The 15,727-nt window shown below is 58.9% G+C and overlaps 2 protein-coding genes across 12 annotated transcripts; one reads left to right on the top strand and one right to left on the bottom strand.

The window, feature by feature from the left end:
* The first annotated feature begins 97 nt into the window (after positions 1 to 97).
* Positions 98 to 9,224, top strand: ZNF646 (zinc finger protein 646). 4 transcript variants are annotated; one of them, XM_003916787.4, is made up of 3 exons: positions 98 to 307; positions 1,928 to 7,392; positions 8,661 to 9,224. In XM_003916787.4, the coding sequence occupies exons 2-3, from the start codon at positions 2,007 to 2,009 to the stop codon at positions 8,780 to 8,782; spliced, it is 5,508 nt and encodes a 1,835-aa protein (XP_003916836.2). In that variant the 5' UTR covers positions 98 to 307; positions 1,928 to 2,006; the 3' UTR covers positions 8,783 to 9,224. The 4 variants fall into 4 exon arrangements, with proteins under 4 accessions (XP_003916836.2, XP_009194571.2, XP_009194570.2 ...); XM_009196307.4 differs by having other exon boundaries at positions 283 to 396; XM_009196306.4 differs by lacking the exon at positions 98 to 307 and adding an exon at positions 327 to 437.
* Positions 9,117 to 15,024, bottom strand: PRSS53 (serine protease 53). Of its 8 annotated transcripts, none has more exons than XM_021931894.2 (11): positions 14,593 to 15,023; positions 13,658 to 13,678; positions 13,389 to 13,551; positions 12,534 to 12,615; positions 12,350 to 12,416; positions 12,054 to 12,208; positions 11,681 to 11,900; positions 10,827 to 10,977; positions 10,497 to 10,741; positions 10,275 to 10,420; positions 9,117 to 9,521 (listed from the first exon to the last, which is right to left on the bottom strand). In XM_021931894.2, exons 1-11 carry the CDS (start codon positions 14,648 to 14,650, stop codon positions 9,144 to 9,146), a joined length of 1,686 nt encoding a protein of 561 aa, XP_021787586.2. In that variant the 5' UTR covers positions 14,651 to 15,023; the 3' UTR covers positions 9,117 to 9,143. The 8 variants fall into 8 exon arrangements, with proteins under 8 accessions (XP_021787586.2, XP_021787584.2, XP_021787583.2 ...); XM_003916791.5 differs by adding an exon at positions 9,838 to 10,054 and having other exon boundaries at positions 9,145 to 9,521; positions 12,350 to 12,615; XM_009196304.4 differs by adding an exon at positions 9,772 to 10,054 and having other exon boundaries at positions 9,412 to 9,521; positions 12,350 to 12,615; positions 14,593 to 15,024.
* Between the last annotated feature and the right edge of the window lie 703 nt (positions 15,025 to 15,727).

Here is a 15,727-nt window from a genome sequence, read left to right as displayed (position 1 = left end):
CTGCGTAAAACGGAGGCTTGGAGGCGGGACAGGCAGGGCTCCCGAAGCGGAAGTTTCGCGGGGAAGCTTTTGCACCTAAGGACACTTCCTGTTTCCTAGTAACAATAGGAAGTGTCCGCAGAGCTGGGGGTAGACTCCTGGCTCATGCCAGCTGCGCCCTCTTTTCTCTACCTCCTTCCTTTCCCCCCCTTCTCCTTTCCCTCTTTCCCTCCCCTCCCACCTCCTGGGAACCCTGGCTGAGTGTGCGTGTGTGGGAGCGCGAGAGCCCCCCGACAGCCACCCCTTGGGGCGCGCGGCTGCAGTTAGGGTAAGGGTCCCAGTGCGCAGGCGCGCTCCCGTTCGCGGTCCCCAACTGACGCGCCCGCGGCGGGAAGGAGAGGGGGCCGCCGGTGCGAGGTAGGCGTCCTGAAAGGAAATTGGCAGAGGAGATGAGTGAGGTCAGAGGACTCATTGGTGGTTGACTAGGGGAGGGGACTTTTGATCAAAGGGGCTTTGTGAGGTGAGAATTCCGGGGGCAGGTTCAGTGAAGGCGTTTACGGTGGGAGACAGTTGTATTGGGGTCCCTCCCATGGGAAGAAGAGTTGGAGAAGGACGAGAGGATGTACGAGGCATGAGCGAGCAAGGGCTTTGGGATGAAGACCGCCTCAGTTAGTGGGTTTACTCTTACGTGAACTAGGATAACAGGCATTGCCGTGTGTTCTGAAGATTGAGTGACACAATGAATATAGTTAGCACAGTGCCCGGCACATGGTAATATAATACTCTTCATGAGTTGCTGTCATCATCAGTATTAAGAGAGGAGGCAGAAGAAAAAAATGAGAAGGGCTGGTGAAGGTAAGATCAGGAGGCATGGGAGAGAAAAGGTAGGTGATGAAGTGACATTACAACCTGATATTGATGTTATTCACAAGATGGAAGATAGTTTGGGTTCAAGGGAAGTAGATAAAGGAAGTCGCTAAGAGAGTCTTTTGGGGTTTTTGTTTGTTTGTTTTTTGAGATGGCGTCTTGCTCTGTCACCCAGGCTGGAGTGCTGTGGTGGGATCTCAGCTCACTGCAACCTCCACCTCACAGGTTCAAGGAGTTCTTCAGCTTCAACCTCCCGAGTAGCTAGAATTACAGGCACCTGCCACCACGCCCGGCTAACTTTTGTATTTTTAGTAGAGACAGGGTTTCACCGTGTTGGCCAGGCTGGTCTTGAACTCCTGAACTCAGGTGATATGCCAGCCTCACCCTCTCAAAGTGCTGGGATTACAGGCGTGAGCCACCATGCCTGGCCCAGTTAAGAGAGTCTTAACTCTCTTAACTCTCTTGTCACAAGGAAAAGAGACCTTGTGACACTGAAAGGACTCAGGGAAGCAGGGGAACAAGCCAGCCCTTTCCCTGAAGGAGGCCTCTAACCTGTCCTCTCAGGTCCTCAGCTATTAGCTGGAGGAAACAGCTGCTTTTTCAGTGCTTCTCAGCTACTCTGTTTAGCTGAGAGATGAAGGAGGAAGGTTTGGACTTCTCTTATTGAAAGGCCTAGAAAAGGTTCTGGTGTCCTTTTAAGATGTCACAGAAAATTTTTGTTTCAGGATTGTAGGGAGCAGAGTCCTACTGTCCTTAAAGGACAGTAATGCCTTTTGAGTCTGGTCTGAAGAACATGATAATAGGTCTGTGATCAGAACTAGGTTGCATCTCTCTCGACTTCAATTTCCTTAGCTATACCTGTAGGAATGACTTAAGCCTAGGGGAGCTCCTATATTTGGGGAGCTTGTGCACAGGGAGGCCTTAAATGATGGTGCCTGCAGATTAGATCTAGTAGAAAGCAGGTCCCTGGGCACAGATGCTTGGGGAAACTCTCAGTGACCTCAGATGAACTTGTTGCTCGTATAGCCAAGAGGCGAAGTTAATTCAGGCCTTCCTTTTGACCACTGCCCCCTCTTCCTAGGCCTCGGCCCCTCCACCAGAGGAAGGTGCTGCCACGTGTCTGCTCCTTCTGAACCTCCAGGTTTCTGCTACATTGCCCCATGGAGGACGCACCCCCCTCACTCAGCTGTTCTGACTGTCAGCGCCACTTTCCCAGCCTCCCAGAGCTGTCTCGGCACCGAGAACTGCTCCATCCATCTTCCAACAAGGACAGTGAGGAGGCTGACAGCATCCCTCGGCCCTACCGTTGTCAGCAGTGTGGGCGGGGCTACCGTCACCCCGGGAGCCTGGTCAACCATCGTCGGACCCACGAGACTGGCCTTTTCCCCTGTACCACCTGTGGAAAGGACTTCTCCAATCCCATGGCTCTCAAGAGCCACATGAGGACTCATGCTCCTGAGGGCCGCCGCAGGCACAGGCCCCCACGCCCCAAGGAAGCCACTCCACGCCTCCAGGGTGAGACGGTGTCCACTGACTCCTGGGGCCAAAGGCTTAGCTCTGGTGAAGGCTGGGAAAACCAGACAAAACATACGGAAGAGACACCTGACTGTGAATCTGTACCGGACTCCAGGGCAGCTTCGGGTACGTGGGAAGATCTGCCCACCAGACAAAGAGAAGGCTTGGCAAGCCAACCAGGTTCTGAGGATGCTGCAGACGGCTGGGGACCCTCCACCAACTCTGCTAGAGCCCCTCCTCTCCCCACCCCAGCCAGCAGCCTTCTTAGCAACTTGGAACAGTATCTGGCTGAATCAGTAGTGAACTTCACAGCGGGCCAGGAGCCCACCCAGTCCCCTCCTGCCGAGGAGGAGCGGCGGTACAAATGTAGTCAGTGTGGCAAGACCTACAAGCATGCCGGGAGCCTCACTAACCACCGCCAGAGCCACACGCTGGGCATCTACCCCTGTGCCATCTGCTTCAAGGAGTTCTCTAACCTCATGGCTCTGAAGAACCACTCTCGACTGCATGCCCAGTATCGGCCTTACCACTGTCCCCACTGCCCCCGTGCCTTCCGGCTCCCCCGGGAGCTGCTGGAACACCAGCAGTCCCATGAGGGTGAAAGGCAGGAGCCACCCTGGGAGGAGAAAGGGATGCCCACCACCAATGGGCACACAGACGAGAGCAGCCGGGACCAGCTCCCCAGTGCACAGATGCTGAATGGCTGTGCAGAGCTTAGCACCTCTGGGGAGCTGGAGGACAGTGGCCTGGAGGAATACCGGCCTTTCCGCTGTGGGGACTGTGGCCGTACTTACCGCCATGCCGGGAGCCTCATCAACCATCGAAAGAGCCACCAGACAGGTGTCTACCCCTGCTCACTCTGTTCTAAGCAGCTGTTCAATGCGGCTGCTCTCAAAAACCATGTGCGGGCTCATCACAGGCCCAGGCAAGGAGTTGGGGAAAATGGGCAGCCATCAGTGCCACCAGCTCGCCTGCTGCTGACTGAGACCACCCACAAAGAGGAAGAGGACCCCACCACCACCCTGGACCATCGGCCCTATAAGTGCAGTGAGTGTGGTCGTGCTTACCGCCACCGGGGGAGCCTGGTGAACCATCGCCACAGCCATCGGACTGGAGAGTACCAGTGCTCACTGTGTCCCCGCAAGTACCCCAATCTCATGGCCCTGCGCAACCACGTGCGGGTACATTGCAAGGCTGCTCGCCGAAGTGCAGACATCGGGGCCGAGGGTGCCCCCAGCCACCTCAAGGTAGAACTCCCGCCTGACCCAGTAGAGGCAGAGGCAGCCCCGCACACAGATCAGGACCACGTGTGCAAACATGAAGAAGAGGCCACAGACATCACGCCAGCAGCAGACAGGACAGCAGCACATACCTGTAGCATCTGTGGGCTGCTCTTTGAAGACCCTGAGAGCCTTGAACGTCATGGCCTGACTCATGGGGCAGGGGAAAAGGAAAATAGCAGGACAGAGACCACAGTGTCACCTCCTCGGGCCTTCGCCTGCCGAGACTGTGGAAAGAGCTATCGCCACTCCGGCAGCCTTATCAACCACAGGCAGACCCACCAAACAGGAGACTTCAGTTGTGGGGCCTGTGCCAAGCACTTCCACACCATGGCTGCCATGAAGAACCACTTGCGCCGGCACAGTCGGCGGCGGAGCAGGCGGCATCGGAAGCGGGCTGGTGGTGCCAGTGGTGGGGGAGAAGCCAAACTCCTGGCAGCAGGGAGCTGGACCCGGGAGCTAGAAGACAATGAAGGCCTGGACTCTCCCCAAGACCCTTCAGGGGAAAGTCCTCACGGGGCGGAAGGCAACCTGGAAAGTGATGGGGGCTGTTTGCAGGCTGAATCTGAAGGGGACAAATGTGGGCTTGAGAGGGATGAGACCCATTTCCAGGGTGATAAAGAGAGTGGAGGCACTGGGGAAGGACTGGAAAGGAAGGGTGCCAGTTTACTTGACAATTTGGACATCCCAGGAGGTGAGGAAGGTGGTGGGACTCGCTTCTGCAATGGCCTCACTGGCGTGGATGAAGACCAGAAGCCAGCCACTGGCCAACCCAACTCCTCTTCCCACTCTGCCAACACTGTCACTGGCTGGCAGGCTGGGGCCACTCACACATGCTCTGACTGTGGGCATTCTTTCCCCCATGCCACTGGCCTGCTGAGCCACAGGCCCTGCCACCCACCAGGCATATATCAGTGCTCCCTCTGCCCGAAGGAGTTTGACTCTCTGCCTGCCCTCCGCAGCCACTTCCAGAACCATAGGCCCGGGGAGGCGACCTCAGCACAGCCTTTCCTCTGCTGCCTCTGCGGCATGATCTTCCCCGGGCGGGCTGGCTACAGGCTTCACCGGCGCCAGGCCCACAGCTCCTCTGGCATGACTGAGGGCTCAGAGGAGGAGGGGGAAGAGGAAGGAGCGGCAGAGGCAGCCCCTGCACACAGCCCGCCACTGCAGCTCTCGGAAGCAGAGCTGCTGAATCAGCTGCAGCGGGAGGTGGAAGCACTGGACAGTGCAGGGTATGGGCACATCTGTGGCTGCTGCGGGCAGACCTACGATGACCTGGGGAGCCTAGAGCGCCACCACCAAAGTCAAAGTTCTGGGACTGCTGTAGACAAGGCTCCCAGCCCCCTGGGAGTGGCAGGTGATGCCACGGAGATGGTTGTGGGCAGTGTCTTGGAGGACATAGTGACTTCTGTCTCTGGAGAGGGTGGAGATGCCAAGTCTCAAGAGGGAGCAGGCACCCCCTTGGGAGACGGCCTCTGCATGCAGGGTGGGGAAAGTTTGCTGGAGGCTCAGCCCCGCCCCTTTCGCTGCAACCAGTGTGGCAAGACCTATCGCCATGGGGGCAGCCTGGTGAACCACCGCAAGATCCACCAGACTGGAGACTTTCTCTGCCCTGTCTGCTCCCGCTGCTACCCCAACCTGGCTGCCTACCGTAATCATCTGCGGAACCACCCTCGCTGCAAAGGCTCTGAGCCCCAGGTTGGGCCCATCCCAGAGGCAGGAGGTAGCAGTGAGCTGCAGGTTGGGCCCACCCCAGAAGGAGGCAGCAGCAAGCCCCAGCACATGGCAGAGGAGGGACTGGGGCAGGCAGAAGTCGAGAAGCTCCAGGAAAAACTTAAAGTGGAGCCCCTGGAGGAAGTGGCCGGGATGAAAGAAGAGGTGTGGGAGGAGACCACTGTGAAAGGGGAGGAGATAGAGCCCAGGCTGGAGACTGCCGAGAAGGGCTGCCAGACTGAAGCCAGCTCTGAGCGGCCCTTCAGCTGTGAGGTGTGTGGCCGATCCTACAAGCATGCCGGCAGCCTCATCAACCACCGGCAGAGCCACCAGACCGGCCACTTCGGCTGTCAGGCCTGCTCCAAGGGCTTCTCAAACCTCATGTCCCTCAAGAACCACCGGCGCATCCATGCAGATCCCCGACGTTTCCGCTGCAGTGAGTGTGGGAAGGCCTTCCGCCTGCGGAAACAGCTGGCCAGCCACCAGCGGGTCCACATGGAGCGACGTGGGGGTGGGGGCACCCGAAAGCCGACTCGGGAAGATCGGCCCTTCCGCTGTGGGCAGTGCGGGCGGACCTATCGCCATGCTGGCAGCCTCCTGAACCACCGGCGCAGCCACGAGACGGGCCAGTACAGCTGCCCCACCTGCCCCAAGACCTACTCCAACCGCATGGCCCTGAAGGACCACCAGAGGCTGCACTCGGAGAATCGGCGGCGGCGGGCTGGACGGTCCAGGCGCTCAGCTGTGCGTTGCGCCCTCTGTGGCCACGGCTTCCCTGGCCGGGGATCTTTGGAACGGCACCTGCGGGAGCATGAGGAGGAGACAGAAAGGGAGCCAGCCAATGGCCAGGGAGGCCTGGATGGCACAGCAGCCAGTGAGGCGAACCTGGCTGGTATCCAGGGACTAGAGGCCCAATTGGGTGGTGCTGAGCCAGTACCCCAGCTGGAGGATGGAGTCCCGAGACCAGGGGAGCGCAGTCAGAGCCCCATCAGGGCAGCAAGCTCAGAAGCCCCAGAGCCACTGTCCTGGGATGCAGGGAAGGCAGGTGGGTGGCCAGTAGGTGGGGGACTGGGGAATCACAGTGGAGGCTGGGTTCCTCAGTTCCTGACCAGGTCAGAGGAGCCAGAGGACAGTGTCCACAGGAGTCCTTGCCATGCTGGTGACTGCCAGCTCAATGGACCTACTCTGAGTCACATGGATAGCTGGGACAACAGAGACAATAGCTCTCAGCTGCAGCCAGGGGGCCACTCCTCCTCTTGCAGCCAGTGCGGCAAGACTTACTGCCAATCGGGCAGCCTCTTGAACCACAACACCCACAAGACAGACCGACACTATTGCCTGCTCTGCTCCAAGGAGTTCTTGAATCCTGTGGCCACAAAGAGCCACAGCCACAACCACATAGATGCCCAGACCTTTACCTGTGCTGACTGTGGCAAGGCCTTTGAGTCCCACCAGGAACTGGCCAGCCACCTGCAGGCTCATGCCCTGGGCCACAGCCAGGTGCCAGCCCAGATGGAGGAGGCCAGAGATCCCAAAGCCAGAACTGGGGAGGATGAGGTGGTTCTCCCTGGTCAAGGGAAAGCCCGGGAGGCCCCATCAGAAACCCCCGGAAGCCCAGGAGAGAGTGTGGAGAGAGCCAGGGGAGGACAAGTGGTGACGTCCATGGCAGCTGAGGACAAGGAGCGGCCCTTCCGCTGCGCCCAGTGCGGGCGCTCCTACCGCCACGCTGGCAGCCTGCTGAACCACCAGAAGGCCCACACCACAGGGTTGTACCCCTGCTCCCTCTGTCCCAAACTTCTCCCTAACCTGCTGTCTCTTAAGAACCACAGCAGGATCCACACGGACCCCAAGCGCCACTGCTGCAGCATCTGTGGCAAGGCCTTCCGAACAGCTGCCCGGCTGGAGGGTCACGGGCGGGTCCACGCACCCCGGGAGGGGCCTTTCACCTGTCCCCATTGTCCCCGCCACTTCCGCCGCCGAATCAGCTTTGTGCAGCACCAGCAGCAGCACCAGGAGGAGTGGACAGTGGCCAACTCTGGTACGGGGGCATGAAGGGTCCCAGGAGGAGGTGGGCACACGGGGGAGGGTGAAGCCTGGCCCCAAAGTGGGTGGGGGAGCAAGGAGTGAGAGGAGAGAGTCCCGGGGATTTTAAGAGGTGGGTGGGGGCTTGGCTATGGGGTGAGAAAACTAGCTGAGCACCCCCAGATCAGGTATAACAAATAGCAGGGTGGGTTGGGCAGCACGTGGGGGCGTGGTCAAGGTGGGGGCATGGTCAGGCTGAGGCTGCTGCCTGGGCTCCTCCATTACACTGTAGCCAGAGTGGAATGGTCTTTCTGTTCGGGGGAAGGTCGCTGGGTACCCCCTGGCTGCTGTGTCTGGAAATGCTCCTGAGTCAGCCAGTAATGCAATGACTTCCAGAGGAATAGAGGATGCCATTGGTTTGGTCTAGGTTCCATTCTTCCCTAGAGCAGGCCGGGTGCCAGGGAACAAGGGATGGGGCATGGGCTCCACAGCTCGCCTGCTGACTTGGCCATGGAAACCGGGTCACTGGTTGGCACCCTACTCCCTGTCCCTCTTTCCCTGCGCCTTGTCTCTGCTGCCCCTCTCCTTGTGAACTAGACCTCTGGTCCTTCCCTGTCAGTGTTGCTCCCGTCTCTTCTCTAAACTTAATTCAGCCCCTTCTCCCTCTGCTGCCAACGGCCTTTTTAGGATCCAGCCAAACCACTCTTTCCACCTGCACACCCCGCCACCCTCTGCACACTTTTAACTGGAGGACTGAGTCACAGATAATTGTTTCTTTGAAGTCCAGACCCAGTTGCAGCAACAACAGTCATTATCCCGTGTCACATCCCTGATCAGAGGGCATCTCTGTGGGCAATCGCCTCCACCCAGCACTGCTGGAGGCTGTGGCTGCCGGGGAGTGGGGCGGCCGGTTCCCTCAGCAGGACCTGGGCTGGCCTCTCCACCTCCTCTAGTAGAGGTGGGCCCATTCCATCTAGTGGCCCTCGAGGGTGGGTGGCCCTGAGATGGTGGGCCCTTGATGGGTCTTGTCAGAGCAGAGGGCGGGTGGGAGTCACCTGAGAGCTGAAGGAATGGCTTTAAGGATAGAAGATTTCTCATGACCTCAAGGGATATGATCGAGGAGCCAGTTTGCAAGGACTGGGAAAATAATTAGGAGGCCTAGAATTCCTGTTCTCATCTGGGCCTCTGGGGCTAGGGGCGGGGGAATGGCCTGCAGGGCTGGGACAGGGTACACGCTGTGCGGGGTCTGCCCCTCAGTCGGTGACCTCCTCTCTCTCTCCCCAGGAGCCCCAGTGGCACCAGCGACGGGCAGAGGGGACTTGTCATTGCCCCCTCCACCCACCCCCACGACCCCACTCCTGGATCCTTCACCCCAGTGGCCTGCAGACCTCAGCTTCTCCCTCTGAACTTCACGTCTCCAAAGATCAGAATCTGGGGGAGGGAGCGCGTGCAGGGAGGGGCTTGATCTCCACGTTTTCTCAGGAGTAGTTCAGGCATCCCCATATCTTCTCCTCTCCCCTTGTGAAGAGGACCCAGATCTGGCTTCTTTCCCAAGGAGGGTGTGGGGTGTTCCTCGTGTCCCTGTCCTTGAAGGACCTCCTTCCACCAGCCTCGTCACCATGCTCTTCCCAGTGCCAGCCTCTGCCGAGATGCTGTGCCACCCTCAGCAGCCAGATTGTAACACCAGGGAGAGTTGGATGCAGAGCCTCACAGGTGGGAAAGTTGCCTGTGGAAGGGAGCCTTTTGCTACAATTTGTAACTTATTTTCTAAAGTCTATTTTGTAACAATTTATTTAAGTTTAAAAAAAGGAAAACTGCTGCCCCCCAAAAAAAGAAATTTTCAAAACACATGGCTGGCGTGATTGTATCTGAAAGGGTAAAGGAGGAGGAAAGCTGGGATGCCTGTGTGGGAGCAGAGCTGGGTGTGGGAGTGTCCACAGACACCGCTGTCCTGCAGGGTGGGGAGTGGGCACCTGTGGCCCCAGACAGGTTCCTTCCTACAGCTGCTGGGCTTCTCAGCCTGCCCTGGTGCCTGGAATCACACATGGCAAGGTGGGGAGGGCAGGGGCAGTAATGCTGTTTGCCTGTCTGCATTCTCTTGTCCTGAGAACGGCCAGGTCCCCTGTCAGCAGCTGGCTGGTTGGCCTGTGAGGAAGGAAGGAGTGTGGAGTTGTCCTCACCCTCATGGCTTTGGTCCCTCCCTCTCTCTCTCTCCCATTCCTCAAAGGAACAGGGTCTGTCTTGGCTGCCATGACAGATGAGAATACTGAGGCTCAAAGCGATTGAGCGGCCTGCTCCAAGTGACGCGATGACAAAGAACCAGAATCTGAATCAAATGGGTCTGCCTATTGCTCCACACTACCCAGGGCAGCTGGAGTGGGTTAGAACGACGCACCCCCTCACTGGAGAGAGAAGGGTCCTGGAGAGGCAGGGTTTGGCAGGAGGTCCCAGGGCCACATACTCATGTTGGCCAGGCAGCTTCCAGGCTCGGCCTCGGGCTCTGGCTCCTCGGCGAAGTAGACTTGCCAGTCCAAACTGCTGACCCAGTCCTCGTAGGCAGGGAGCGCAGTGAAGACCGCCGGCCTGGCGGGGCCTTGGCAAGCATCTCCGAAGCTGTGCAGCCCGGCCAGGAACCACGTGCCCCTCACCTCATGCACCAGTGGTGCCCCAGACAGGCCCTGTCAGGGGTCAGGTGACACTGGGTGACTTTACAGGCAGCTGTGCAGAATGGCAGAGTGGGCTATAGAGGCTCTGGCTGTTTGTGAGCTAACTGGCAAAAAGGCCTAGTTTCAGGTGGGAGGTGGGTCCAGAGGCCAAGGCTAGAAGGTCCGTTCTTGAGCTATTGGGTGAGGGGATGCCAGGGGCCTATTAGGTAAGGCGTGGGGGCCTGGGGCTCACCTCACAGCTGGGCAGCTCACCCACAGCACTGGTACACACCATCCCCGGCAGAATAGTGCTGCCGTCACCCCCAGGAGCTGTATGCAGCCGGCTGCAGGCCCTAGGCCCCAGGAGGGTCACGGGCACTGTCTGGGGGGAGCTGATGCCTGTGGAGCAAGGGAAAGCTGGCTGCTCCGGCCTGCAGGCTGGATGGACAGTGGCCCTGGCCCCATGCCCACCTACCTGCTCCTGGGCGGGCCCGTCCCAGGACCCAGCCGCGCTCCCCGTCAGGCAGGTGGTGGTCAGCATAGGGCAGGCAGAGGGGCCGCAGGCTGGCGCCCAGTGTCACAGGCTGGGCCAGCAGCAGGAGGGCCACGTCGTAGCCCCCCTCGGGGTGGGTGTAGGCCCCATGCAGGATGAGCTGCTTCAGGCCCCACTCCTCCGGTCTGGTCCCCAGCCCTACGCTCCATTCCTCTGGGGCCTGGCGCCTATGCAGAGGCAGTGTGGACGGCACCAGGTGACAGGGCTGCCGGCAGGGACAGGGGGCGCAGTGGAGAGGGATCCAAGACTCACCCAATGAAGCAGTGGGCAGCAGTCAGCACTGTCTCCTCTGACACCAGGGCTCCGCCACAGGCCAGCTGCCCCTGGTGCATCAGTCTGGCATCCCAGGGCCACGGGGAGGGTGCTCCTGCCTGGGGACCTGCTGTCCTCAAGGATCCACAGGCTGAAACAGATGAGTGCCTCATCTGACTTCTTGCTAAGTGTTTCCCGCTTCTCGTCAAATTCTCACAATATCTTTTGAAATTGAATTTTGTTCCCCTCATTACTGAAGGTAACCAAAGTTCCAGAGAGGTTAAATGACTTCCTCGTTCTGTAACTACAGGCAAGTGGCAGACTTGGGATTCACAAGCTAGGGCCTGAGCTTTTAGCCTTATCGGTCTGATGGGACCTCGGTCCCAGCCTCGTGGGAATGCCCCTACTCATCACTCCCCCGCCCCACCCGTCTGCACCCTCCAGGCTGGGCCTGCCTCCCATATTCCTGGCTCATTAGTGCATCTCTTACCATCAAGACATAATATCCGTCCCAGGAATTATTTTGCATTCAATTTGCATGCCAGTCACTTAATGCCGGAATTCTGACTGGGAGCCCTACCCTGTGCAGGCTCGCTGGGTCCCTGCTGGAAGCTTGCCACTTCCCCAGAAACCCAAGTCAGGTCTCAGAGATTCCTCTTCTCACCTAAACTCCAAACCTGTAGAGTTCCAAAGTGCCTGCGCCTCTCAGCCCTAATGGGGCTGTTCCCATCCCAGGGGGTGAAAGAGCCCCCTAATTAGGCTCGGCGGTGTGGATGCCTGTGCCAGTTCTCTAGTCCTAACTGAGGTTTGCTTCACAGTGGCTTCTACCCACTGCCAGCATGCCCCGCTCATACCTACACAGCTGTCCTCGTCACTCATCTCTGGGGTCTCTGGGCTCTGGGCCAGGAAAGCCGCCCCCTGAACTCGAGCCTGCAACCAGGAACTGTGAGCAGCTGTGTTGGTCAGCAGCACAGGAGTGTCCTCCTGGGCACAGCTTGATGCAAAGCTGATGATGCCAGCCTGAACCCAGTGTCCATCGGGCTCGAGGCACAGCACAGGGCCCCCGGAATCTCCCTGGAGCCAGGCAACAAAGTCAAGGACAGATGCCTGAGCCCAGCTATGGCAGATACCCTCTGATTGCAGCCCTTTCCCCCAGTCCTGTGAGTCCAACCCCCAGCCCAGGGCTAGGCCTCTCCCCTTCTGCTCCTTCTCTCCTCCCCATCAGACCTGACAGGGCCCCTGCACCCCAGGCTGGGGGCCCCCACATAGCATCCCAGGCTGGGCCGGGTTGGACAGGTGTCGCTGGTGCAGCTGGTTGTAGATGCAGTTACATGTGGGGCGACTGATGAGACGCAGGCGCAGATTCCGTAGGGTCCCAGGAGCTAATGAAAGAGACGGGGCTGGGGCTGGAGTCTGGGATCTGAGAAGCAAGGGAGACTGGAAGCCAGGACAGTTGGGAGCTGAGATGGTGACGCTGGGCAAGCAGAGTGCCTCTCTGAGCTTCAGTCTGGGCCAGCACTTACCATCACCGGTGTCCTGATCCCAGCCAGTGGCCCAGCAGGAGGCTCCAAAGGGGAAGCGATGGGCAGGCTGGGGCAGGCAGAGGGGTGTGTGGGTCACGGGGTGGGTGAGCCGCAGCAGGGCCAGGTCTGAGCCCTGGCTATAGTGGTTATAGGCCCTGGGCAACTGCAGGGCAGCCACCCCCACCTCTTCGGCCCCAGGGCTGAGTCCCTCACGCTGCAGAGAACCCAGGACCACTGACCAGGAGTTCAGTTCTACCTCTGCTGCCCTGGAAGGGGAAGGAAAAGGTCCAGGCTGCTGAGTACAAGGGGAGACAGTGACACCATGGGAGATCCCACAGGTAGGTGGAAGATAGCAGAGAGCACTCCACGGCTTTTTCTTTTTGAGGTAGGGTCTCGTCCTGTTGCCCAGGCTGCAGTGCAGTGGCATGAGCACGACTCACTGCAAGCCTTGACCTTCCAGGCTCAAGCGATCCTCCCACCTCAGCCTCGTGAGTAGCTGGGACTACAGGTGTGCACCACCATGCCTGGCTAGTTTTATATTTTTTGTAGAGACATGGTCTTGCTATGTTGCCCAGGCTAGTCTTGAACTCTTGGGCTCAAGCGATCCTCCCTCCTTGGCCTCCCAAAGTGCTGGGATTATAGGCGTGAGCTACTGTGCCCAGCCTCCGTCTGTGACTTTAAGCAAGGTCATTCCCTTGCAACCTGTTTTCTCATTTGTATATCTTCTACCTATACTCCAAACCTGTAGAGTTCCAAAGTGCCTGCGCCTCTCAGCCCTAATGGGGCTGTTCCCATCCCAGGGGGTGAAAGAGCCCCCTAATTAGGCTCGGCAGTGTGGATGCCTGTGCCAGTTCTCTAGTCCTAAGGTTGAAAGGTGGTTGTTACAATTCATTTGACAATATGTACCCAGTACATGGCAGATTCTCAGTAAGTGGTACTTTATTATTACTCTAGAGGTAGGGACTAGCCTTGTGGGGCTTGAGACAAATCATCCATCCTCCAGAGCCAGAGACCCTGCCTGACCCCAGCCATGACTTACTTTTCAAAGCAGTGGGCAGCGGTGAGGACCCAGGTGTCCGCCACCAGGGAGCCGCTGCAGATGTGGGCTCCCTGCCTCCTCACACTGGCCTGCCAGGGCCACTCGCCGGGGACTGTGTTGCCCTCCTGAGGCTTGGGGGGACCGGGGCCACGCTGTCCACAGGCTGTGGAGAGGGTTGGGTCACAATGACAGCAGATCCCTGTCCTGACCTCACCCCAGTCCCAACCCAGACCCAAGTAAGGCCCAGGCCCCGCATCCCCAGACCTTACCACGCTGAGCGGCTTGAAGACCTGGGAAGAGAGAGACACAGGTGAGACTCCAGGCCTGCCTAGCTTTGGGGAGGAGAGGGGATGGGCTGGGGGGCGGGCCCAGGGTCCTTGCTTGTGACTCTGATTACCTCACCAGCCCCTCCCAGAATGAAAATATTTATATGAGGTCGAGACAGCTTTTATTGGAACCTATTCAGCATTCACACTCAGTAATTAATTCTCCTTCAGCTGTGCTCAGCACTCCAGGGCTGGAGGTTCAGCTTGGGAGTAGGCCAACCCTCCTCCAGGCTTCAGAACCCCCAACTCCTGCCCCCGCCACTGAGTCAGGGAGGCGGCCTCTGTGTGTGGAGAGCATTAGCTTAATTGTCCTCTCAGCAGCAGAGGCCTAAAAGAAGGATTAGAGGCCTGCGTCATTTCCAAGGGGGGAGGGCCCCAAGAAATGGAGACTTACCTCACCCTGGTCTAGAGACTCAGTCTTCCCCACCTTCCCAGAAACTGCCTGAGAGCTCGCCAGAGAGAGGGCCCCTGCCCGCCACCCCTCACAGGCACACAGGCACCCCCATGAGACAGCTGAGCCAGGCTGCCCAGAGGATGGATGAAAAGAAAGGGAAACGGAGGCCAGAGGAGCCCCGAGTTTGCCTGAGGTTATTGTGGAAGTCGAGGGGGAGGTGGGTATAGGACACACACAGGCAGCACCACACACACAAAGACCACAGGCCCCGCCAACGCAAACTGCAGCTGGCCCGAGAAAATCTCATCCATGTTGACGCAGGTGGCCACATATACCGCCCCACAGAGTCCCACGGAGTTACATCCCCACTGGCGGACTGTCGCCCACAGGCAGTCCCCCCACCAAGGAGCAGGGACTGCTGGGGCAGAGATGGCCCCTGAGCCCCCACCAGGCCACCCCCATACCCCCACGCATGGCGGCTTACCCTCCATGAGGACCGTGGCACCCGCGAAGAGCAGCACTGGGCCCCAGCTCCACTTCATGCTGCTCCGGGCCACTCTGCCGCCTGTGCTCCGCTCTCAGAGAGGCCACCTGGGTCTCCCTGGCTCCACCTCTGCTCCACCCCCAGTTGGCTAGGAGTCAGCTCTCTGCTTGCCCTAGCCAGCAGTTCCTAGCTCTGGGACTGTGGCTGTGTGACCCTGGGCTTGTCACTACCCCTCTCTGGGCCTCAGCTGCAGAGCCAAACTGTCAGGGTTTAAATCTATTTCCTTACTACTTGAGTGGCCTGGGAGAGCTAACCTGCCTGCACCTTGTCTGAGAAACAGTTGTTGGCCGGGCGCGGTGGCTCAAGCCTGTAATCCCAGCACTTTGGGAGGCCGAGACGGGCGGATCACGAGGTCAGGAGATCGAGACCATCCTGGCGAACACGGTGAAACCCCGTCTCTATTAAGAAATACAAAAAACTAGCCGGGCGAGGTGGCGGGCGCCTGTAGTCCCAGCTACTCGGGAGGCTGAGGCCGGAGAATGGCGTGAACCCAGGAGGCGGAGCTTGCAGTGAGCTGAGATCCGGCCACAGCACTCCAGCCTGGGTGACAGAGTGAGACTCCGTCTCAAAAAAAAAAAAAAAAAAAAAAGAAACAGTTGTTGAATGGAAAACGACTCGATGACAGCCTGGCACAGGGCAAGCTCACTCCCAGCATGCAAGCGCCATCCTGGAACTGTGGAGGGGCACGTAGGCAGCTCCTCCCGGTCTCCACTTTTCATTTCCACTCCCCCACTCCTCTTCCAGCCATGGCCAGGTGGGTTTCACATGCCCTCTCCCAGGTCTACTCAGAGACAGTGTGTGCCAGGCTGGGTGTCGAGGGGCCAGCACCCACTGCTGCTTGCTCGCTGTGAGCCTTTGGCAAATCCCAGTATCTCCCTGGGCCTGCGGGCTTCCCGGGAAACAGGGTGACAGCAGTGCCCACCTTCCTCACAGGCGCTGGAGGACTCGGTCAGGCGGGAAGAACACTTGGGCGCGTGCCTCCTCTTCCTCTTCCCACTCCTAACTCAGGCTGGCCCAGACCGTTCAAGAACCCTGACCCCAAGACAGAGGCAGTTGCGGGTAGGGTTTAGTATAT

This window comes from Papio anubis, chromosome 18 (genome assembly GCF_008728515.1).
Source record: "Papio anubis isolate 15944 chromosome 18, Panubis1.0, whole genome shotgun sequence".
NCBI lineage: Eukaryota > Metazoa > Chordata > Mammalia > Primates > Cercopithecidae > Papio > Papio anubis.
The sequence above is the reverse complement of the archived record's forward strand: the minus strand, read 5'-3'. Positions and strand labels throughout refer to the sequence as shown.

Excerpts from the sequence above, each read along its gene's own strand:
- PRSS53 (XM_021931890.2), bottom strand. The coding sequence starts at position 14,650 with ATGAAGTGGAGCTGGGGCCCAGTGCTGCTCTTCGCGGGTGCCACGGTC. Across the intron at positions 12,616-13,388 it reads GCTGCCCACTGCTTTGAAAA|GGCAGCAGAGGTAGAACTGA; the intron begins GTAAGTCATGGC and ends TTCCCCTTCCAG. Across the intron at positions 10,978-11,680 it reads TGACGAGGACAGCTGTGTAG|CCTGTGGATCCTTGAGGACA; the intron begins GTATGAGCGGGG and ends CATCTGTTTCAG.
- ZNF646 (XM_003916787.4), top strand. The coding sequence starts at position 2,007 with ATGGAGGACGCACCCCCCTCACTCAGCTGTTCTGACTGTCAGCGCCAC. Across the intron at positions 7,393-8,660 it reads GTGGACAGTGGCCAACTCTG|GAGCCCCAGTGGCACCAGCG; the intron begins GTACGGGGGCAT and ends CTCTCTCCCCAG.